The sequence below is a fragment of the Epinephelus fuscoguttatus genome, linkage group LG1 (assembly GCF_011397635.1).
Source record: "Epinephelus fuscoguttatus linkage group LG1, E.fuscoguttatus.final_Chr_v1".
NCBI lineage: Eukaryota > Metazoa > Chordata > Actinopteri > Perciformes > Serranidae > Epinephelus > Epinephelus fuscoguttatus.
Genome location: NC_064752.1, coordinates 32,069,699 through 32,093,251, shown reverse-complemented (window position 1 = coordinate 32,093,251; position 23,553 = coordinate 32,069,699). Strand labels below are relative to the sequence as shown.

The 23,553-nt window shown below is 42.0% G+C and overlaps 1 protein-coding gene across 1 annotated transcript in view; it reads right to left on the bottom strand.

Moving 5' to 3' along the window:
- Nucleotides 1-360: 360 nt before the first annotated feature.
- LOC125891103 (A disintegrin and metalloproteinase with thrombospondin motifs 9-like) overlaps nucleotides 361-23,553 on the bottom strand; it is a 56,341-nt gene continuing 33,148 nt past the window's right edge. The window contains exons 29-40 of the mRNA XM_049580124.1: nucleotides 20,515-20,685; nucleotides 17,092-17,268; nucleotides 10,293-10,463; nucleotides 9,863-10,057; nucleotides 9,502-9,631; nucleotides 8,996-9,090; nucleotides 8,324-8,418; nucleotides 8,041-8,174; nucleotides 7,514-7,605; nucleotides 5,597-5,701; nucleotides 4,295-4,403; nucleotides 361-4,049 (exon numbers count right to left, since the gene is read on the bottom strand). Coding sequence (XP_049436081.1) covers nucleotides 4,314-4,403; nucleotides 5,597-5,701; nucleotides 7,514-7,605; nucleotides 8,041-8,174; nucleotides 8,324-8,418; nucleotides 8,996-9,090; nucleotides 9,502-9,631; nucleotides 9,863-10,057; nucleotides 10,293-10,463; nucleotides 17,092-17,268; nucleotides 20,515-20,685 — 1,455 coding nt within the window. The 3' untranslated portion in view covers nucleotides 361-4,049; nucleotides 4,295-4,313. The remainder of the gene's footprint in view (nucleotides 4,050-4,294; nucleotides 4,404-5,596; nucleotides 5,702-7,513; nucleotides 7,606-8,040; nucleotides 8,175-8,323; nucleotides 8,419-8,995; nucleotides 9,091-9,501; nucleotides 9,632-9,862; nucleotides 10,058-10,292; nucleotides 10,464-17,091; nucleotides 17,269-20,514; nucleotides 20,686-23,553) is intronic.

The following is a 23,553-nucleotide window of genomic DNA, read 5'->3' as shown; positions in this document are numbered from 1 at the left end:
TCTTCTGAAATCTGCTCAGCAGTGAATTATATTTATTTAAGAAGAACAGTTTTGACACCTGCTGGATAGCCTGATAATTCACTGTTATGCATACAGACAGAGCTTAGATTAGATCCATAAAACACATCTGTCAGGTTACGAGCCAGACTGTTATGATGGAGGAAGGTGTGTAATCATAATTAAGCAGAAGCACTATGCAGCGAGAATTTTATGATCCGAGCATTAATCTAACTATTGTGTGTTTGGGATTTTTACAGCCGGTGTTGTAGCTGGATGGTACATCAAGGACAAACTGTAAAACTGATATATTAGTGTGAAAAGCAGACGGGCAAGCATGGCATGCATCAGGCATTTTATTTCCTTCTGATCATTGCTTATCTGATCTCATACATAAATCATGCTTTTCATATGGCAGCACCAAACTCTGCTTATACAGTGTACGCAGATATGACACACACATATAAATAAACGTATACACAAAACAGGAAATGTGTTGCCAGACGGTTCATTTTATGGCCATAATGAATGGTAATTCATAGTCACTTATGGCCAAAGCCTATGTACATTCACACAAAGAAAAGATAAAATAAATATTTGCATATAAAATAAAGCATAATATAATGACACTTTGTTAAACTTTAATAATACATTTTTCAGTTACCTGATAAACATGTGGCAAATGTGTAAAATAAGATAAATACACTTAAATATCATAATAATCCCTTCATTTATGACACCTGAGAACTCTATTGATTAACTTCTGACATTCACAATGAGAAGTGCATTTATCAGTTGCAACTGTCAGTAAGACACAAAATGTTTACTTCCCCGTGTCTTTAGAAATAATTTCATACTGGTATAGAGGCAGATTAAGACTGTGAAATTCCCTTTGGCTGAAGTGTGCACATTATCACATACAGTGAGGCTGAGAAATAGCACCATATACAGAAAGGCTTAGAAAAGCAAATATGGCTTCTTAAACAGTTGTACATACAGTATGCACCCTGCACATCTACCCTATACACAGTTAAGGCTTAAAGGTCCAGCATGTAGGATTTAGGGGGACACATTGGCAGAAATGGAATATAATACACTAAGTGTGTTGGTGTATAAATCACTTGAAAATAAAAATAGTTGTGTTTTTGTTACCTTATGAGCCATTTATATCTACATATGGAGCAGGTTTTCGTCCACGGAGTCTGCTACGTTGCACCACCATGTTCTACAGTATCCAAAAGCAGACAAACCAAATACTAGCTCCAGACAGGGCCATTCGAGTTTCCCCGTAGTTTGCAGCCCCTGTGAAACTGCTTTATTCTGTGTTTCTACTGGTTTAAATCACCAGATACATCTGATTTGGAGAGGAAGAGACTTTTGAAGACAATTTGGCTCCTGGCTCTCTGAATCTTAAGTTGGCAGAGAAAAAAGGTGAGCACACATTAGCAGGTGCTGGGCTAGCGGCCATCTCCGCCATGCCAAACAGTGTCTGAGAAACACTGATTTGTAATGTGAAACTGCTTTATTCAGTGTTTTTTATCAGTTTCAATCACATTGTTTTGGAGAGGAGCAGACCTCTGCAGATAATTCGACTCACTCTAAAAACCTCCTGAACCACAGACATTAAAAGAATTCTAACTGGGACAAGATTCAGCTGATTGCAATTGGCAATCTTTGCCAGTAGATGTCACTAAATCCCCCTAGATCTTACACACTGTTCCTTTAAATAATGTCTGAATTCTTCCTGTGTCTTTCAATGTTTCTGAAACAGAAAAAAATGCTCATAAAAACTGTGTAAACCTGCAAAAGAAATACAAAAACATACATATACACAAAAAGTACCCTGATATTGTCACAAAAACAACATGTCAGAATGCTCCACACAGGAGCACATCGGTATGTACAGTTTGGATAGACTCATTAAAAAAAAAAAAAAAAAACACAAAGATGGAGAGAAGAATGTGAGGTACAGAAGGTAAAGTTTACAGGCAGCATCTGGACAGAAATCACGCTGCGGGACCTGTGGGCTCAGCAGTTTTAGAGGTGTCTCCAGGGCCGAACCAGTGCATCGCATCTCCGGAGTGTCTACTGGAATTCTATTGGCCTGAGGTGAGGTCTTTCTTTCAAGTTGCTCCAGATAAGCTAACCTGTCTGTTCTGTAAAAGCTAAAGGCTAATGGCTCTCCCTGGTCACCGCACGCTACCTGAGAGATATGCAACAACACAAAGGAATTCGGTTCTCTCTGATGTCTGGCAGCGTAATCTCTACAGTTCGTGTAACCTACAGTACAGCCTCCTCCTCGTGACCCAGTAATGTGTTCCAGTGTGTTTGTGTGTGTGTACAGTGTGTTTGTGCATGGGTAAACATCTCACTTCCTCCCTACGTCTGGCCTGTAAATCCCACCTCCACGCCAACTCTTTGTTGGCATTAGCACACTTCATTCTGGGAACATACATTATCATCATTCCCTTCAACTGCCTCACAGTTGCTCTCTAATACCCACTGTCCTCGTACTGCAGAGAGGATGCAGCTGTGATTGCTACAACTCAGCAAGAAGCATGAATGGATCTTTTCTGAAATTGAAACATACTGAGAATGATTCTGATGCTGATGTATGTATCATAGACAGTTCAGATATTCAGGCTTACTGAAAAATAGAGTGCTCACTGTTTCACCTTATATTTGGTACAAAACTAAAAGACACTGAATTGACTTTATCCCCAGAGTGTCTTTTGACATTCAGTAAAACAACTTCAAATTACAGTATCAATATGGGTGTATCTTCAAAATGCAGGTGTGTTTGTCGTGGCAGCAACACCAGAGGCCATTACTAGAAATCAAGCTCATGTTTTTATTTCCTGTTCTCATCACACAGGTGCCTCATGTTATTCTGAGCTGCTGTGATGGAATCGGTGTAAAATGAGCCACACTGTCAGCTATCACTGTGGGGATAAAGTAAACTTTGCACAATTAAAATGAAGCTAGAATCATCATTATGTGTTTAGTGTTTTACATGATCTCTCCTTCTTTTCAGATGCTGTTTTAAAACCAGAGTGAAAATAGAAAGTCTTAGGTTTGAGACTGACGTTACCTCATTAACCCCAAATCCTGCTTTGTAGTACAGGCCTCTGGCTTTTTCCTGCCGTGTGTTATTATTTATCGCACTTTCCTCTCTCCTGTCCAGCTGGAGGAAGACATACAGCTGCAGTTGACAGCTGGAGAGATGCAGGTGGAGCAGCCTGACCACAATCCAGCTAGTCCACACTTTTGGATATAATTGGCTACAAATGCAACACCTCAAAATTGCTGAGAAGCTGTTGATGAGCAAAGCACTGAAAGTTGCAGACTGTCACAGAGTAGAGCAGCCCAGGAAGTAGCTGGACTGAATTTACAGCAACAGTTACTTACAACTTAGAAGTGGACTCACTGGTGCCATCTTACTGAGAACATCACTAAACTCTCACTTCACTAAATCAAGAAAGTTTTCTAAAGGAGCTGCTTGTTGGCACACAGTATAAAATAGGACTATAGTTATACTGGGCATCTGTGTATGTGCCCGAAGTGATTTTAAAAAAAATAGTCCACTGACTGACACCCCCCTGAATATGAACAGGTCTGGTGACCATCACAACAATAACATAACTGTAATAAACCCAACATAATGAACTGGTCTAAAAATGAACATATGGCTGTAACACATGCAGTGTGATTTAACAACAGTATGAAAAGCTCCAAATGGCAAATGTCCAAATTGGAAGGCACATTCTGGCTAAACTCTGATAAACTGTGTGTAACTGTGTGGTGTTCGCTATAGACAACAAAACTGTTAAATTATATTACAATACAAAAATAAATGGAGAGTACAATAAATAAGACATTTTTTATCCTGCTATGTACAGTACTTACACCACATTCATTTACACTATACACACATGGAAGTGAGAGAGGTCAGGGCGAGTTTGAGCTCTGAATTGGCCGTAGCACCAAAGAGGAGGGACGTGTTGACACAATGAGGACCTGAAGAGGACTGCCGAGATGAATGGACATAGATGCTAAAAAAAGACATGTAAACATCAGTCACTTACTCATTAACACCTCATAAACCTGCATAATGATCGGACAAAGGAGAAATGTGTAGTGAACAGAAATGCTGTGGTATATTTTTGCAGCATGACACACTTTATATACACATGACTGGTGTCACTGACTGAAAAAATAATTTTTCATTCACAATTTATTCCTCTGTCACTTTTTTGATTAAAAACTATTGTTGTAATATTCAAAATGCATCTCACACCTGTTTGATGGTATTAGATCTACTCCACTATCACAGGCAGACTGGAGCCAGAGGACGGTGTACATTTCCCGCAGTAGCCTCCGCATATTCCTGACACTCTGCTGCCATCCTGTGGACACAAAAGGCATAACATCATTTGTTAAAGTTGGTATGTGATTGTGATCCAAAACAAGAGTGAATCTGAGGCTGGCTCTCACGTTTTCTTTCACTAGCAGTACTGTTAGAAAACACTTAGTGACAATTCCTGTATATTATACATTTAAGGGAACATAAATACAGTTTGTAGAACAGTCAGAGAGATGCTAAATAATAAAAAGCTTGTTTAAAATTCTCTGTCCTGTGTTGAAGAAACTTTTCCCCCTGTGACTGATCGCTGTCAGTGTAAAACAGATGTTAGTTTGAGGGATCTGTTAAGAAAAAACCCCCATCATTTTTAAAGGTATTTGGGGGAGGGTTGTTGTGGTAACTCTTAAATTAGCTTTTCTTTTTCATAAGGCACACAAAGACCGAGGCCCACCAGGCAAGTTTGTCACCAGGTATGAATTGGGTAATCACATGCAGCATAATGAACGGTTTCGTCCAAACATCCAGCAACAAAAAGGAAATTGCATCAGTTGAGTACACCGAAAGCACTATCCCACGACATGAAAGCCTCAGCGTGTAGCGAGTGGTTTGTCTGATCTCCTCTGGAGTGCTCTCCCCGTCCCACTGTCACAACCTGGCTTTATTTAAACTGCCTCGAGTGCCCACAGCGGCATGCTGGCTATGGAAATCAGGCTGTGAACACTTTCTGGCATCACAACTGTCTCCTGTTTTCGCCTTACCAAAATGCACTTTCTAGCTTGAGCTCCATTTCAAAAGAGGAGGGTGTAGGGGCACTTGAGAGAGAGCAGCTGCCCAATAAGGGTCCTTTCTCAGTGAGTTCATAGGGAGAAGTGGAGATGGGAATACAGAACACACTTGGGACTATGCCCACTTAGAGCTCTGAAGCCAAGAGGACATGCAGAGAGGATAAATAGTGGAGGGAGGGAAGGAGTAAAGGAGGTAACAGAAAGGAATAGAGAAGATGAGGCGGTAAAAGAAAGAATTAAAGATAGGTAGGTAAATGTATGCTCTAAAGAGTTGCCAGAGGACAATGAGCAATAATGAATGATATAAAGTTACAGAATACACTTCTACACTATTTTAACAAGCCAGGTGCCCAGGACCTTACTGATAATACACTGTTTAGTTGAAGTTTGCTCTAATTTTGGGAGTTTTTCCATAACATGGGCATGTACGTATGGGACATATTGCCAGTACCTGTGATTTTCGTATATTAGCCACTGCATAGTTGCCTTGGGAGATCCACGAGGTGTCCTCAGCCACCTTAAAACCTGTTCCTGAGAGATTGATCCTGAACCGCCCCTGGAAAAAAGAGAAAGAGACAGAACATGAATAACACATCCCATGGAAAGCACACTTTACATGCCACTCTGTAGCAGGAGGTCAATAGCACTGCAAAGCATTTATGCATGTTTATTCTGGCTTATTGGAATGGCTCACTAGGACACTTTAAAAAATCCTCACCTTTAATGTGAAAGCTAATCAGTGTTGACAGTAAATGTAGCAATGAAGCAATAAAATCCGCAGTGCGTGCTATATTGAACGAGACAGTTGGGTTTGCAGCTGCAAAACCTGTTGCTCTTCCTGCATGCAGTGTCGCCATTTGATGTGACAGTGTCGTAGTTGAAAGAAGGAAGAACTACAGGTTGGATTTAGCCTCCAGGTAGCCAGGGGGCATGGTCTAAAAACACAACTTCCTTGTTGTCTTTGCTTGTATTGCAAACTAGCCATGTTTCCAACAGCAAAAATAGCATCCCACAGTATGAGGACAGGGGATGTTATGAACGAGGATACATTTGAAGCTTTTTGGCTGACTCAGATATTTAGCCGTATTTATTTGAGCCAGAGTGTTCAGCAAAGAAATACAGCAAAGAGAAGCCGAAACTGCAGTTGCTGCTAAACTGCTGCAGGATATGGTAGGCAGAGACCCTCTAGAACCTGAGCTGCCGAGAACAAACTCTGATTGGAGGTGCCTTCGCTCAAATTGCCCTGCGATGCCATCAGAAACTGAATCAGCCTGCTGAAATGAATTTTAGTGCAGGCAGTTTCTGAAGGCCGTTGCTGATAGCAGTCCTGACAGAGCCTGTGTGTGCTTTACTATGAATGAATGTTTTGCTCTTCACTTGGACAGAGGTGTGTCGGAGACCTTCCCGAAGACAAAACAGAAAAAGACAACCAAGACTAGCAGAACCAAGTGGGTAGATGGCCATCAAGTATTTTCACCATAAAACGCTATTGTAAGCTATTTTGCTGAATTGCTTATTAGCAAAATGCTGAGTAATTTAAGTTGGGTTTTTACTGTGAAGGGTAAAAATTGAGGCGGTAATGCGCTGTTGTGGAAAATGGGAAAAATAATCAAGATTGTTGCTGTTCTGGTTCAAACTACAGAACCTCCAGATTTTATTTGTTACCTGCAGAAGTCTAGGAAGAACTTATAGACCTTGGCTACGCTATGTTTTGGGAAACAAAATAATAGCTATAGGCTAGTATATGTGCACAGTGCATCCTCGTGCATGCAGGTACTGAGGGCACGGCTACGCCAGCAGGAGCACTCCACTTCCTCTTACCCCTTTTCAACCAAATGAGCTCTGGTTCTTGAACCGTTTCCATTCAGGACTCTTCGATCCTTGGTGCTATCTAGTGAACCAGTCAACGTTTCCTCCAGTTTCAATCACCATGAATCATCAGAATCAACGGAGCTCATTGCACAATGCACAACAGAGGTAAACAGTAGTAGCAAGATGACAGATCGCACCGATTACCTGCTAGCTTTGTCCTGTTATTGTTTTTTTTTTTAAACAAGCATGGACCAACTATTAGTGAGACCACTGCATGCTCTTTTTCCTGATGAAATGCTCCATGTTGGTGTGAAAGGGGGATCTGCAGATAGCAAGCACTGAGGAATTTGCTGCTTCAGTGTTCAACAACATTTACCATCAACACTAGCTTGACATCTTCATAAATGGTGGTGAATTTTCCCTTTAAAAGAACTGAGCCATCATTAATGTTATTAGTTAAACTTGTGCTTTTCCTGCGATGATAATTCTACAGTCTGCTGTAAAAAGGAATTTCCCTCCCTGTGGTACAATTACCAGCTGCTGTTGTTGTTCTCACCTGTGGACAGCGTGCGGCACTGTAGCAGTCTCCAGCTGTAGCGAATGGAACACTCTTGCCTTCTCGGGTGACAGCAAACTGCCAGTCTGTAGCTGAGTAACAACATGAGCCAATGAGCTAATCATGTAAAATCTGACAAATATTCCTGGAAGTCTGTTTCCTAGAATTTGCTGCTACAGGACCTCAGATGAACTTTCATAATGATAGCTTACATTCTGCCATAATGACTTGTGTTATTTAACCGGTCTAAATCTAGCCTTAGTTTTAGGGTCAGCCTAATGGCAATATCAGTATAATTTCATCTACTTAGAGCAGTTCTGTTTAATCCCCCCAAGCCTTGTAATTGTGTGTTGCTTAAATGAACCTTGAAAACATCTTGAGCCCATTAACCCTCGTGAGCACGGACATAATTAAATGGCAAAGGGAGTTCTTATTTGAGAGTAATGTAGAGTTAACACTGGCACAGGATGCTCTTGTATGTGTTTGTGTTTGTGTTTGAGTTTGTGTGTGCCATCTGAGCCACTCACTGATGATGTTCATCTTGCTGAGGTCCAGGCGGACTTTGGAGAAGGTGCTGATGCCAGCGGCGGTGTAGTCTCTCCGACAGTCGCAATCCTCTCTTCTGGAGTCGTTTGCTGGACACTGGGTGGGGTCATTGAGTCTGGGAAACACACACAAACACAAAATACCTCAGCTCAGTTTTACACTTCCGTGGAATTTCTTCATTTACGGACAAGAAACACTGCCAGGAGTCAGCTGGATTTTGTAATGATACAGGCTATTCTCAGTGTTATCCTGTTAGCTGTTTACCTGAAGCCAAAGATCTCCGAAAAATTCTCCCCTTCTCCGGTCGTCAAGGTGATGTACTCCTGCGGAGTCTCTGTCTGCATTCCTGCACAGTAGACCTGAGGAGAAAAAGGCGAAGGAGGAGGAGGAGGAAAAGGAGAGGTGGTATCCAGAGAGGAGGAGTAGGAAACCAAGGGTAAACAAAGAGATGGAAGTGGTAGGGGAAAAAAATACAGTAGGAAAGTAAAGGATAAAGTGCAGATAGGGAAGTGAGGAACAGTAATGGTGTGAAGAGGTGAGGAGGAGTTAAATAGAAAATGTTACGACTGCAGTTACAAGCCCCAGCAAATACAGGAGCACAGTGCAGACAATCCCTCCAGCTGACTTGAGCTGACTGGTCCTTAAAAGTCATTTTGAAGGCAGTCAAAGAATTTCCTCTGACTCTTATGAAACATGCTGCATCTTTCTGCAATCTTGTACAAGCAGCAGTACCAAACATTACCTAAACACAAGCTAGTAGAGATGAATTTTAAGCACTTTGCACTGTTATGCAGGCAGTCACACAGTCACAACACAGAAACAAAATGCTCTGTCAGTGTCTCAGTCATCTGAAATGACAGCTGTCCCTCTATGTTCATAAATACAACCTGTTATGACTTCATAAACAGTGTGCTTAACAAGAACATATAATCTTACTTTGAGAGCTCTTCCTTGAATATTGAGAAGGTGTTCGCCGTCTGGGAGGGGGCCGTTTGTGCTCTGGACGTCTTGACAGCTAGAGGGCAGATGGCCTTGGAGGCACAAAAAAAAGTATAAATAAGTACGTATACAGTGGTGTATTGTGAACAGATTTAACACAGGACAGGCACTCGGGCTTTATACACACACGTGCATGCATGCAAACACAAATTTCAGGAGTTAAGTCAAGTGTGGCAAATCGCTGCGTCGAATCAAAGAAAACGAAAAGCCACTCACTCTTTGATGTCCCATCCTACGGTAGGAGGGCAAATACACTGGACAGTGAATCTCTGATGTTAGCCTCGGATCATAAATATTTCACTAAAGGCCGAATCTCTGAGTTGGCCGCCTCAATTTTAAGCCATACCTAATAATGGAATTCGAGATGCATTCAGTTGGCCTGTGCTTAACCCCGGTTGCCTCGACCTTTGTTAAAAGAGCAGCAGTTTTCTCGCAGGACTCACAGCTTGGATTTCTGCAAACTTTCCTGGCCTCTGGTATGGCACCTTGAGAACACCTATTGGTTTCCTGACCATCTGCTGACACACACTGCACCGTCCTCTCCATCACACCATCACCACAGCTCGCTGAACACTGGAGGGGAGGAAGAGAACCATGACAGTGTGAAAATAAAACTTGTGGATGGCAGTCATGTCTGCTGTTTTCATCTTTCGGAGTGGCCACTTCAAAAAGTGTAATGTACAATGTGAAGGTTATTTACGTTAAGATTAGATTTCAGGACACCAACACTAAAAACATGCATGTGCCCCCAGACAAAATACTGATGAATGCCTGGACAACATTTAGAAACATAGACTCGCTCACCGGTCCCCAGATTCCAACCCTCCACTCCTGTGGCTGCGGGCACGGGTCCAAATTACAAGGCATGTAGCTCTCAGGGGGGGTCCCCGGGCAGTTGGACAAAGACTGATGGCCGTACTCATAGTTGTCATTCTCCACATGCACCTCGCTGCAGGAGATCAGACGCTGGCGGTAGCCCTGACCACAGCTGGCTGAGCACTGGAGGAGAGAATAAATCACCGGCATGAAATAACAACAGTATTCCACACAGGAAACATGGCTGATTTCTGTCATTTCCGCATCACTGGATCTGAAGATGGTGAGTCGCATGAATAGCTTTTTGGAAGAGTAAAGTTTTGCCTATTTGGATCAAACTGACTTCTTACAATTAAGATGCTGAAGACTTTAGTGGGACTACATCACTTAAATGGCACACAGCTTCTCTGGCTCTCACCTCAGTCCATTCTCCTGTGATCCAGATCAATTCACAAGCATGGGTGTTACAGCTCTCTATGTCTGGAGGTCTGATCTGGTTCACACAGTACATCTCGTGGACCTCCTGCTGGTTGTGGTCCATGCACTGCAAGGCTCGTCGTCGGTGGCCCGTTCCACATGATTTACTGCACTGTAGTGGAGACAAGACAGACAGTGGACTTTTACAGAGATGGCAAAGCATGTATGAGGAGAAACACTACGACATTCCTAAATAGGTGCATTGCAACTGATGCTATAAAAGTTATATTTTCTTTTGATTAAAGGGGACCAATTATGAATACACATCTGTCCAGCTGCAAACAGGAAGCTGCATGTGCAACTACAAGCTTTTTAAGGTATGGATTATCAAAATTCTCAGTGTAACGGATCGCCAGTCTGTGATTTGTGTCTCCTTGTGAAGTGCTACCTTCACCACATGGGACTGCAGCGTGAAGATGTCAAAACAGTAGATAAGAGCAGGGAGGAAAGCACAGAGTGTTGAGCAGATGAACCTGAGCTGAGGACATGGCCAAATCCTGAGATGAGATTTAACAACTTGTAACTCTTGAAACAGTTCACAGTCCATGCCAACAATGTGTCCGATGAAAGGTCAGAGCTGAAATTCACTAGCAGTAAGTGACTGCACGCTGTCCCCCAAAAGACAAGAATATCACAACACGGTCGATGCTTTTGACAAATTATTGAGCTGTTTTCTTAGTGGCAGACACCCACCATCTCAGTGTTTTATAGATAAAACTCATACATCACACCTGTGTTTGACTCATGTATATCAGTCTCTCACATCACTGTTAAACCATGAATTAGACCAGACCAAATATAAATACTGTGGATTTTCTAAACAGAGCTGCTTGTGGAAAGATATGCAACAACATATGCCATTGAATAATATCTCTGTGACTACAACCCGTCCAATTTGGGTTGGCACCATATCTGTAAAGGGTCAGTGTTGGTACGAAAGGGTGAACACATAATTCTGTAATTTCTATTGGATTACTATAACCGTAATGGGTACTGATGTCTACTTTCAGGCTTCTCATCATGTTCTCTGCTCTTGGTAAATGTTGGTGCACATTTCTAGGTAAGAAAGGAAAACAGCTAGAAAAGGGAACCATGAGAGTGCTGATCTATTGTTTTCTCAATCAGGAGAGGAGGGTTCCTGTGTTCTTATGAGCCACCCAGAGGATACAGAAAGGGGGGATTTAAAGATATAGTTCAACCTTTTGATAGGGATGTCCAATCTGATCTCAAAGATCGGGATTGGGGCCGCTCAAGGCATTCTTTTAATGATCAGGATCAGCTATATTGAGTTATTTAGAGGAGCTGATCCTTTGTTTCATATCAGATATCACATGGCTGTTTTTTACTTGTGAAGCTTTCATACAGCGACGCAAAGAGTACAGTTGTCTCTGACTGTCCTGCTCCCTTGTGTGTGTAAGAGCAGGGTCTGAGCCCCGACCGCAGCGAAACACCACACGCCATAAACGACAGCACATACTCAGTATGAGACTGTTTATGTTTTCTACCAAAATTATGAGCACTCGCTTCATTTTAGCTTTGAGTGAGAGTATCTTACATTTATGGTGCATGGGGTTTCACTGTGAGTGGAGAAGAGATACACAGTGGTGCGTAACAGAGAACCACTGCACTCCCCATGAAAAGCCAATATGAGTAATTCATTATGTAACCTAATCTGTGCAAAAGATGTACAGACGATGAAAATAAACACTCACTGGATTACAGTTCATTCAGGTAACTCAGGCTGCATTAAAGCAACTATTACCTTTCTTGCATTTCACACAGCACTTAGAAAAAATTCCACATCCACAACTCCCACCTCCCTCCAAAGTCCCATCCTCCTCCTGCAACTCCACCTCCCTCCAAAGGCCTACTTCCCCCTCCTCCATTACGTCCTCATTACGTCTATGATAGATGTAGACGTTGGCAAGGTAACGTTAGATACACGGAAGAGGAGAGTGAGTGTAACATTACAACCAAGACAGTCAAACGCAACCCAGGAGTTTTAAATGTGAGCAGTTACGTCAGTCGGAGGCCTCCACATGGGGAAGACAGACAGGACGCTCGGCTGATTGGTCAGAGTTTTCCTAGAACCATATGAGAATGGTACAATTATGAGTTTTTATCTCTGGTGGAATTCACTTACATTTTAGTGTGCCATCAGCTTATTAATAGCATTGTAACCTAAACAAAGTGTCTGTTTAAGCTTCATATTTAACGTACAGACATGAGATCTGTTCATCCAAATCTCAGCAAGAGAGCGATGAAACCTATTTTTAATAGTAAAAGTGGTGTCCTTAGATGAAGTGTACTTGACTGAGAGGTTCAAACCCACAGAACCACCTGGACGTGCCTTACTGCATCCAGGTCCATGTAGTAACTCAACCATTATGACATTCAATCTGCAAGAGAGGCAAGTTAAGCACATAACATTCTAGCAAGGGCTCAGAGAGTCTTCCACTTGCGTCAGAAACACTGTGCTGTTACAAATGCAGCCAACCCCAGCTGGTCTTCATCACTCTTAATATGTTCAACGCTGTCAAACAACTGAAATGCCTGGAACTGTAATTGTGAGCTGTTCTATTGTACTGTGCAGGAATGAGACTAACCTGCATGAGAGGTCCAGGGGTCTCTGAGTTTCAGTATGCTTGATAATATCGACAGTAGACAGAAATATAAGCAAAAATATTCAATTCTAGCAAGGTTAGGCCCATAGAGAGAAGCTACGTGTGCAAAGAAGTAAAATGTTGGGACACCCAGGCAGGGAGCTCCAAACACTTCTCTGAACTAATTAGACTCTCCTTTCGTAGAAGACGTTTCATGCTGCTCAGTGACCCAGATTCAACATCATTTGAACAAAGTGAAGAAGAAACTCCTGCTGCAGCTGCCTGTTCTAATAACTCCATCTCTCTACAAGGCTCTGTAGCCTCTAACCTATAGATACTAGCTGAATGTTACTCAGTGGGAACGGACCCATTAAATATAGTCTGGGTAAGACTGCAAACTTATATCAAGCAGCAAGACTTTTCAGCTCTGACTGTTCACTGAATCAGAGCAGATAAAAGACTTTTACTCATATTTGATTATGATGTGAAAAAAGTATTTTTTGTGTTTTCATGTCTCTGTAGATGTGGTTTCAAATCAATTTCTCAATAATAAAAAAACTAATTCTTGACTAAATAAACAAAAAATGTTAGCAGCAAAAACATTAAGGTATTAATAATAAGAGTTTAAAGGTCTAGAGTGAAGGGTTTAGTGGCATCTAGTGGTGGGGTTGTAGATTGCAACCAACTGAAAGTTCCCCTGTGTGCCAAGCATTTAGGAGAACTACAATGGCTGATGTGAAACACCCAAATGGCCCTATCTAGAGCATGGCTTGTCCATTCTGGGCTACTGAAAAACAACATAGCAGATTCTGTGTAAGAGGACCCACTCCGTAAGTAGATAAAAGAATCTCATTCTAAGGTAACAAAAACACAATAATACTTCTAGAGACATAATTATTAACATTTTATTCACTTTCTGACAATATATACATACATATATATATATATATATATACATATACAGTACAGGCCAAAAGTTTGGACACACCTTCTCATTCAATGTGTTTTCTTTATTTTCATGACTATTTACATTGTGGATTCTCACTGAAGGCATCAAAACTATGAATGAACACATGTGGAGTTATGTACTTAACAAAAAAAGGTGAAATAACTGAAAACATGTTTTATATTCTAGTTTCTTCAAAATAGCCACCCTTTGCTCTGATTACTGCTTTGCACACTCTTGGCATTCTCTCCATGAGCTTCAAGAGGTAGTCACCTGAAATGGTTTTCCAACAGTCTTGAAGGAGTTCCCAGAGGTGTTTAGCACTTGTTGGCCCCTTTGCCTTCACTCTGCGGTCCAGCTCTCCCCAAACCATCTCGATTGGGTTCAGGTCCGGTGACTGTGGAGGCCAGGTCATCTGCCGCAGCACTCCATCACTCTCCTTCTTGGTCAAATAGCCCTTACACAGCCTGGAGGTGTGTTTGGGGTCATTGTCCTGTTGAAAAATAAATGATCGTCCAACTAAACGCAAACCGGATGGGATGGCATGTCGCTGCAGGATGCTGTGGTAGCCATGCTGGTTCAGTGTGCCTTCAATTTTGAATAAATCCCCAACACTGTCACCAGCAAAACACCCCCACACCATCGCACCTCCTCCTCCATGCTTCACAGTGGGAACCAGGCATGTGGAATCCATCCGTTCACCTTTTCTGCGTCTCACAAAGACACGGCGGTTGGAACCAAAGATCTCAAATTTGGACTCATCAGACCAAAGCACAGATTTCCACTGGTCTAATGTCCATTCCTTGTGTTTCTTGGCCCAAACAAATCTCTTCTGCTTGTTGCCTCTCCTTAGCAGTGGTTTCCTAGCAGCTATTTGACCATGAAGGCCTGATTCGCAGTCTCCTCTTAACAGTTGTTCTAGAGATGGGTCTGCTGCTAGAACTCTGTGTGGCATTCATCTGGTCTCTGATCTGAGCTGCTGTTAACTTGCGATTTCTGAGGCTGGTGACTGGATGAACTTATCCTCAGAAGCAGAGGTGACTCTTGGTCTTCCTTTCCTGGGTCGGTCCTCATGTGTGCCAGTTTCGTTGTAGCGCTTGATGGTTTTTGCGACTCCACTTGGGGACACATTTAAAGTTTTTGCAATTTTCCGGACTGACTGACCTTCATTTCTTAAAGTAATGATGGCCACTCATTTTTCTTTAGTTAGCTGATTGGTTCTTGCCATAATATGAATTTTAACAGTTGTCCAATAGGGCTGTCGGCTGTGTATTAACCTGACTTCTGCACAACACAACTGATGGTCCCAACCCCATTGATAAAGCAAGAAATTCCACTAATTAACCCTGATAAGGCACACCTGTGAAGTGGAAACCATTTCAGGTGACTACCTCTTGAAGCTCATGGAGAGAATGCCAAGAGTGTGCAAAGCAGTAATCAGAGCAAAGGGTGGCTATTTTGAAGAAACTAGAATATAAAACATGTTTTCAGTTATTTCACCTTTTTTTGTTAAGTACATAACTCCTCATGTGTTCATTCATAGTTTTGATGCCTTCAGTGAGAATCTACAATGTAAATAGTCATGAAAATAAAGAAAACGCATTGAATGAGAAGGTGTGTTCAAACTTTTGGCCTGTACTGTATATATATATATATATATATATATATATATATATATGTATATATATACATATATATATATATATATATCTGCCTAAATCCTACACACTCGATCTGTAAAGTCAAAAACTCAGCGAAGCTGCTTCACAAGGGCTGCTGGAATATGGTTTGATGAAATCTAATCAACAGTGGTCGGAAAACAAAAGCAAACAGCCCTAAAACTGCCATCATGTTTTGATCAGATATTGCTAAATCCTCATTGGTGCACAGCTGTATGCCACATCTCTTAGGGTGCTTTCAGACCTAGAGTTGTCTAGCTTTGGTCTGAATCGGGAACTAATTTTGTTACAAAGTTGCATAATTGCCTAGAGTTGGTTCGTGTTCTCACGGCAGCATTTACAAGCGGAACAGATCAAATTCCTTGTGTGAGAAAGCTGCTCTTGATTGGTCAGAATTTCCGTGCGGGAAAAATCCAGGAAGTAAACAAAACGTTGAGGAAGAGTACACTTGCAAGATGAATGTGACACTTTCTAATGTCACAATGGAGGGACAACTACGCAGGTTGGTTTTAGCGCTGCTCATCCTGTACTATATTGCTGTCATTGTTCATTTTAGTCAAACCATGCAGTTTGAAAACGAGGCGTGGCTCCAACTAGAAAACAATGTTTTGATGCGTTGGATGTGCTGAATGTGCATATTAAGGCAGTACAGGAGGAGGTGCACATTAATAATCCTCCAGGACTGTAACATGCTCATGTTTAACCCAAACAATGTGTCATGTGACTGCAGTTGGTTCGGATCGAGGTCGGAACACGTTCTCACCACAAACAAACTGCACCAGAGTTCGTTTGTAACCAGACCGAGACCACCTCTTCAAGAAGGTCTCGTCGTTTTTTTTGGTGTACATCCGAGTGATTACTGTGTTCACAACTGCCCAAATGAACCGCACTTAGGGGGCAAAGGAACTTGAGTTCAAATGAATTGAACCAATCAGGGCAGGTGTGAAAGCACCCTTATCTTCTACTGAGACACTGCCACTTTAAACCAGTGTGAGCGCAGAAAAAAAAGAAAAACGAACATCTCAGGAAATAACCAAAGTTGTTGTAACTTTGGCAAAACACAGTGTTCGTGTTGCTCATAATAAAAAGCTAACTGAGACAATTCTAGTTCTCCTAGAGGCCTTTAATCTAACTTTTGAGCAGCAACATGTAGTAAGCTTGTTAATGTTGTGAGAACTGACAACTGGTGTGATTTACTCATATTTACTTGATTTTTCAACTGTTTCCCAAAAAGTGCATTAGCCAATCAGCATCAAGACGGAATAATTCATTTGACAACGAGGCTTCGGATGTGTTGGTAAAAAAAAGCTCGATCATCTGATTTTCATAAGGGCCATGCAGCAGCTCTCCTCCTCTCCTCCCCTCTGGCCTCCTGACAGCAGCTCCTCTGACTGCAGCAGCGACTCGTACCTCAGATATGACAGAGCAAATTCATCCTCGCCCGCTGGAGACAAAGTGCTAACAAGAACCCGTTTCAGCAGGTCGCCGTGCTTTACTGCACAGGCAGCTTACCGTCTGCCAGTCTCCTTCTCTCCACCGGTACCGGGAGGGGCAGTCGGCCGCACGGCAGCTCTGGCTGGACGCCGGTCTGGAGCGCTGGGAGCAGCCGGTCTCCTGCGGGCTGCGGCGGGCTCCGACCTGGCAGAACACCTCCCGTCGCTGGATGCCGTCACCACACGATGCTGAACACTGGAAGAGGCACGGATAAGTACTTTGAAAAGTTTATTCAGACTGTTACTCTGTTTAACTTTATTGTTTCACTGCATATGAAACAAATCAGCTTTTATTCCTGTGAGATTGTGACTGTCGCGATGAATACAAGTCCTGCGAGTTCAACCACCTGATGGGATTTCTCATTTGTTTGCTAACTTTTTATGAATCATACAGATTTATTTACTTAACACCATATATTTAATCTACTTTATTGATTTGTATTGGATGTCACTTTGTGTTGCTTCACCTAAAACTTTTTCTGACTCAAGTAATTATGTTGACATCCTGTCTGTATGTGTGGCCAGTATTGAATTTGATTTTAACAGATGTCTATGGTTATTATTAATTTAATTTCCTTTACTTTCCAAGGTTGAGACATTGGCATTTCAACTGTTACTTTAACACAGCGCTCAGGGTTTTAGTAAGTGCTATTGGGAAAATATGTGATGATTAAATGGCTGCACCAGCACCTCCATGTTCTAATAGATATATTTTTTTACAGAACTGTCAAGGAATTCAAGTTGGAGCCTGGAAAGTATCTGGTTTTGTGCAGCTGTGTCAAAGCCACAGCAGGAATGTTTGTAATGAAAGCTTGTCATCTCTGCTATAATACAGAGCACATGTCTGCAGAAAACAGAATGAGAGGGATGCAGGGTGTCCACAGGTCCTTAAAAAGTCTTAAATTCAGATTCAATGGGTCTTAAATATTTTTGGTCACATTACCACGACAATGTCTCCAGCCTGACAGACCCAGTGACTGTTTACAATCATTGGACAGACAGGAGAACTGCAATAATAAATAGCATTTATGACAGCCACAAGATTTTGCTTTCTTTTTACACATTAAACTTAAACTCAATTGTTGTCATTTTTCCTGACTGCTCATTTTGAACTGACATAAGTGTGTTTACTTGGAAAGAGTACTTACATGTGTGTCGCACACACACACACACACACACACACACACACACACACACACACATATAATGTGTATTTCCATTGCAGGTTTGGCCTTAAATTTCATATAAACTGGTATTAAAAATGTCTTTAAAAGTCTTAAATTTAACTTAGTTAAATCTGTAGACACCCTGGGATGATGAAGCTGTTTTGTTACACGATACAAGCGGTGCATACATTTATTATTTTAGCCTAAAACTTAATTATCTTGGGTCTCTTTTCAAACAGATGATGATTCTAAACAACCAGTACTGCGTCAACATTCATGTAATGCTAACATATAATTATAGATATGCTTTGAAGTGAACATATTTTTGGGGTACATTATGACAAAAAGTCTGACTGATGCAAGTTTTAGTCTCTGTGTATGTGTATGTGAGAGACCACCATCATAACTGTTTATATTTTTGCAGGTTATGGGGGCAAGAAGTGATAAACATATGCAGATGACCAAGCTGAGGTTCCACCAGTCTGCTACAGACACATCCACATGTCCCGTCTTATGTGACACAACTAGGACTGGACAATATATCGATATTATATCAATACTGTGACATGAGACTAAATATTGTTTTAGATTTTGGATATCGTAAGTGCTGTTTTTTTACTGACCCTGCTGTATTACAGTAAAGTGGTGTAAATTTCTGACCTTAAATCCACCTTTCTCATAGTACATTGTATATTTAAGTGAAAGCACCAATAGTCAACCCTAGAATATTGTCGCAATATTGATATCAAGGTATTTGTTAAAAAAAATTGTGATATTTGATATTCACCTTATCAATTTTACATATTTCACTGTATGTTATCATCTCATCTCTCTGCCTGCTGCATCATGGGTAATCCTGCTGTACTTGACTAAGAGCCTCATATGGAGTATCATTTTCTCCTGGCATGTGTCCCGCTCCACAGCTGTTCAGAGCAAACGTACATCCTCTCTGACGTGTGGAGCACAGATGTGGCTCTGAGCTTGGACTCTTGGCCAGTGGGGTGAATTCAGAGAAAGAGGACACAAGAAAAGAGAGCGAGAGAGAAAGAGAGAGACCTAGAGAGTAAAAGGGAGGGAAAGAAAAAGCTAACAGGCACCAGACGGGCTCTCCAGCAGCAGCAGCAGCCCAGGTGCACGTTGTGATTGTGTCTGGCATGATGACGTTAGTGGATTGCCGCTTTAGTAGGACATTCAAAGAAAAGACTTGCATGTGGTTCCCATTAGAGAGGCAGGAGATACAGAGGGAGAAAAGCGAAAGAGAGAAAGAGGGCTTGAAAGAAAAAGTGATCAGTGGAGTGGGGGAAAGTGCAAGAGAGAGAGGGCGGATAAAAGGGACGGAGAGAGGGGAGAAAATATAGACATGAGAGGGGTAGATTAACACTGGCTGGACTTTACATCAGTTAAAGGAAGGTCTGACTCACAAAATGATCCTTTGTGTATCAATGAATGCTGAAAACTTTTTCTCGCCTGCCTCAACAGTGAACGAAGAATCCAAAAACTGAAAAAATTCTTGATGAATTGGAGACTGCACCAAAACTATATCACAACATCTCGTACAGTATCATCCAGGTCTCATTTAACCAGTCATATGCTCAGTACTTTCTAAACATTTTGACTAAAACCTTAATATTTAAAACATAGTTTGCATAAACACTCTCACACACAAATGGGTAGCATGCCTAGGAACATGCTTGCCCAGGTGTGCTACTCTAAAATAGTAATGTTATAGTGAAAATGCATGTTTTTGGTAAGTAAATGAGTAAATTCGACCCCCTTGTGCTTTAATTCATCAAGAATTTTCTGTTTTTGGATTATTTGTTCACCGCGGAGGCATACAAGAAAAATAAAGTCATGAATTCAGCTTAACACGCAGGGAGTAACTGATATACAATTGATTATTTTGTGGGTGCAGTATTCCTTTAAGTTTAGATCAAGGAGGGGGGGTACAGGTTCCTCCTGATGTCCCTCTCCTGTGCAGTCGTAGCCCTGTCATACGCTACCTCAAATCCCCTGTTAGCAGCCGCCCCAGGCCTGTGCCGCAAACCACCATGTGATGTGTAAAAGCACCTGGCCTTAGTTAGTGGCCTGGCATGGTGTATAAACACAGTCAGGTTTAGCTGCAGATGTTTTCACACATATGCACATAGTTGCCAGCAAGCTGGTAAGCATTACAGTGGAAAGAGAGAGAGGGGAAAAAAAGAAAAAGCTTACATGTCTGGCAGCGTGAGAACAAGAGTGGTGGAGGAGTGTTTTATAGCAGGGTCAAAGAGTCCTACCTCTCCCCAGTTGCCAGTCTTCCACTTAGGGCATTGTCCACCTCTGCAGCGCCTTTGCTTCCTGGGTTTGGGGGACAGATGCTGGCAGTTTTCCTCTGGGACGGGGCGGCCTGACCCGGTCACACAGCCCACCTTACGGGACTTGAATCCTCTTCCACAGGAGGCAGAGCACTGCAGAATATGAATGGGTCAGAAGGTAAGTTTTGTGTTTAAAGTGTGACTCTAAAAAAAACAAGTACACACTCTAATTTTTTTTCCAAACAACATGATGGGTTTCGTAATGCATATCATTTGTTAAATTGATAAAAAGTAGATGTCAGCACAGCTTTATTTAAAAACAAGCCAAGTGTTTGTTGAACAGATTAACATTGATCACCTTGTGGATGTTGCTTCACTACAAAAAAAAAAAAAAAAAGTGTTATGAGACCCAGTTCCACGTGGTTAGCTGGTCCAATGGCGAAGCGTGCCCGATCACCCGGCAGCACTTTGTTTCACCTCCGGGTTCATCGAGTTACTGGGAGTCTAACTCGATGTGACAGGCACACGCACACACATGCACACACACACAGCAACATTACAGGAGGGATTGGAGAAGGGCTGGACTGTGCTCTGATAATCAAAGGGGGCGTTGCATGTGGGGATGGATGGGAAGCGACAGGCTCAGAGTTGAACGAGTATGCAGCCCAGCGTGTGGTGCTGTCCTGACCAGCAAGGGACTGTACTAGACAGGAACATGCTGTGACCTCTCACCTCATTCGGGAGGAGGAAGAGCTCACAAAGGGAGGGGGCTAATAAAATGCTTATTCCCCCTTTTAATTGTGGGATGTAATGTGCTGGATTTATTGTTGGCAATCAATAAAGATGAAAAAATCATGACTGAGTTTTGTTTTTTTGCCAAGAAATAAAGACAATGAATCCTATCAAGTGTGTGAAACTTATGTGCATGAAGAATGACACTGTTTGTGTTGCTTGTATGTCTTTGGGACCGCACTTCCAAAGAGTAGAAGACTGACTTAATAATTGATGTAGTAAATCCTTTAAAGTTCTAATAATAAGATTGTATATTTAATGTTATTCCCTGACATGAACAGTCTTTAAGGCAGCACATTTCTTTTACATTAACTGTGGAGAGTAAGTGGGTCATCGCAGGGGAAACTGGGTTTTCCAGTAAAGGTTCAAGTCATTAAAGGAAAGCATTTTAAGACGCTCCTCCAGGCTGCTTTTCTTTTCAAACATCGGGCCATTCCTCCAAAGGTTTATATACTTTTTTACAAGGGCTTTCCTGCTGTTGTAACGTGCTGAAATGCCCTCAGAATACCTTGAGAGTCAGTGCGAATGGGTCAAATTAAAACACCATGTGTATTGGTACATGAACCGCCTCATGCGGGGTTCATTAAGTTTGCCCACAAGTCCTCTGGGGTTCTGTAATTATCCAGAGCAGTTCACCGATACAAACACCACTGCTCACACATACATGAACTTAACCTTTCATACTTCATCATACAATAAATACACTATATGAACATTATTATTTGCATCAATTTTATTCACAGGAGGCAGAGCAGATTGTACATTAATCACAGGGTGGGTAGTTTGATCCCTGGCTCCTCCTTGCCACATGTTAAAGTGATGTATCAACTGAACCAAGTTGATCCCGATGAGCAGACAAGCACCTTGCATTGCAGTTCAATCAGTGTGTATGAATGGGTGAATGAGCACTGTAAAGCATTTACCATTCACCACAATGCTATATGGAATCTAAACAAGCTGCATTTTAAACACAGCACAAAGGGTGATTACCATCCATAAAACTGCAGATACTAAACGCTTTACGCTTTAGGTGTAAGAATATAGACAGACAAAGCATCGGTAAAGCCCCCCCCCCCCCCCCCAAATAAACCAGTTTCCAATGTCAGCATAATGTTTGAGAATCCTATTCAGCTCTGTTATGTTGGATTTTTTCCCCCCGGATCACAGCAGTTTCCCAGAAGTCTGTCTGTGCTGATGGGATGAACCGGGAAGGGGCCTCTCCCCAGATCAAACGTGACCCTTGACCCACCAATACACCACTGCATTGTCTTGCTGACTGCCCCCCTCATTCGAGTCACTGTCACTGGCCCCCATATTGGTCCACTGTCATCAACTTGCATTAGACCAGAGTAGAGGGGCCCTGACAGAAAGGGGCAAAGGGTGCTGGCGACTTCATAGCAGAGCACGCGTCACCAGGCGTCCCAGAAAAAGCCGGGGTAGGCATTAAGAGTGAATGAACAAAGTAAATGAAATGGCGAGGAATACTGAGGCATTGTTTCACAGGACAAAGATTTACCTTGATGGGATGAGCTTTGAACTCCTGACACAGACGGTAAAAGCACGATTGCTCAAAGAGGTCAGCAGAGGCACTGACCACTTAAAATAACAAGGATATTGCTCAGTGATTTGTGCGTTTTCATTCAGGAAAAACACCCCCGTTGAATAGACTGGCGGGGAGGACTGCTTGATAAGCTATTTGCCAGGCCTCTCTTGTTAAATCTTTTAGCCGAAGTCAAAGGTAAAACACTAAATAATATAGGACACTTCCTTATCCTGAAACACACTGTAATTACCATAAAGCAGGAGCTGGTAATCTTGAGTTAAATACTTCATTATAGGGCTTAGCAGCAGGACTACAATGTTGCAAGCAGTGAGGCTATTGGCTTAATGAGTGCTGTTAGAAGCTGGTACTTGCATTAGATATCTTGGTTTCTGACTTTTTGGGCACAGTCCATTTAAGTTGCCAGTGAGCAGTGAGTTCTTTTCCTTTTCCTCAGTTTGCAGTGACCTGCTGACTGCATGTGACATGTTTGGTATAACGCTTTAGATTAGAGCCCACAACGCACAGTGTAATTCTTTAAAATGTACAATGTAAATGTTATACCATGTGCCAGTGCAGTATATATCATTACATTTATGTAGGTACAAGTGAACAAGATGTGAAGTTAAGGGGGCTCTAGTCATGGTTCTCACCATAGAGGTGGATGAGGCAGACGCTAGCAGTTATTA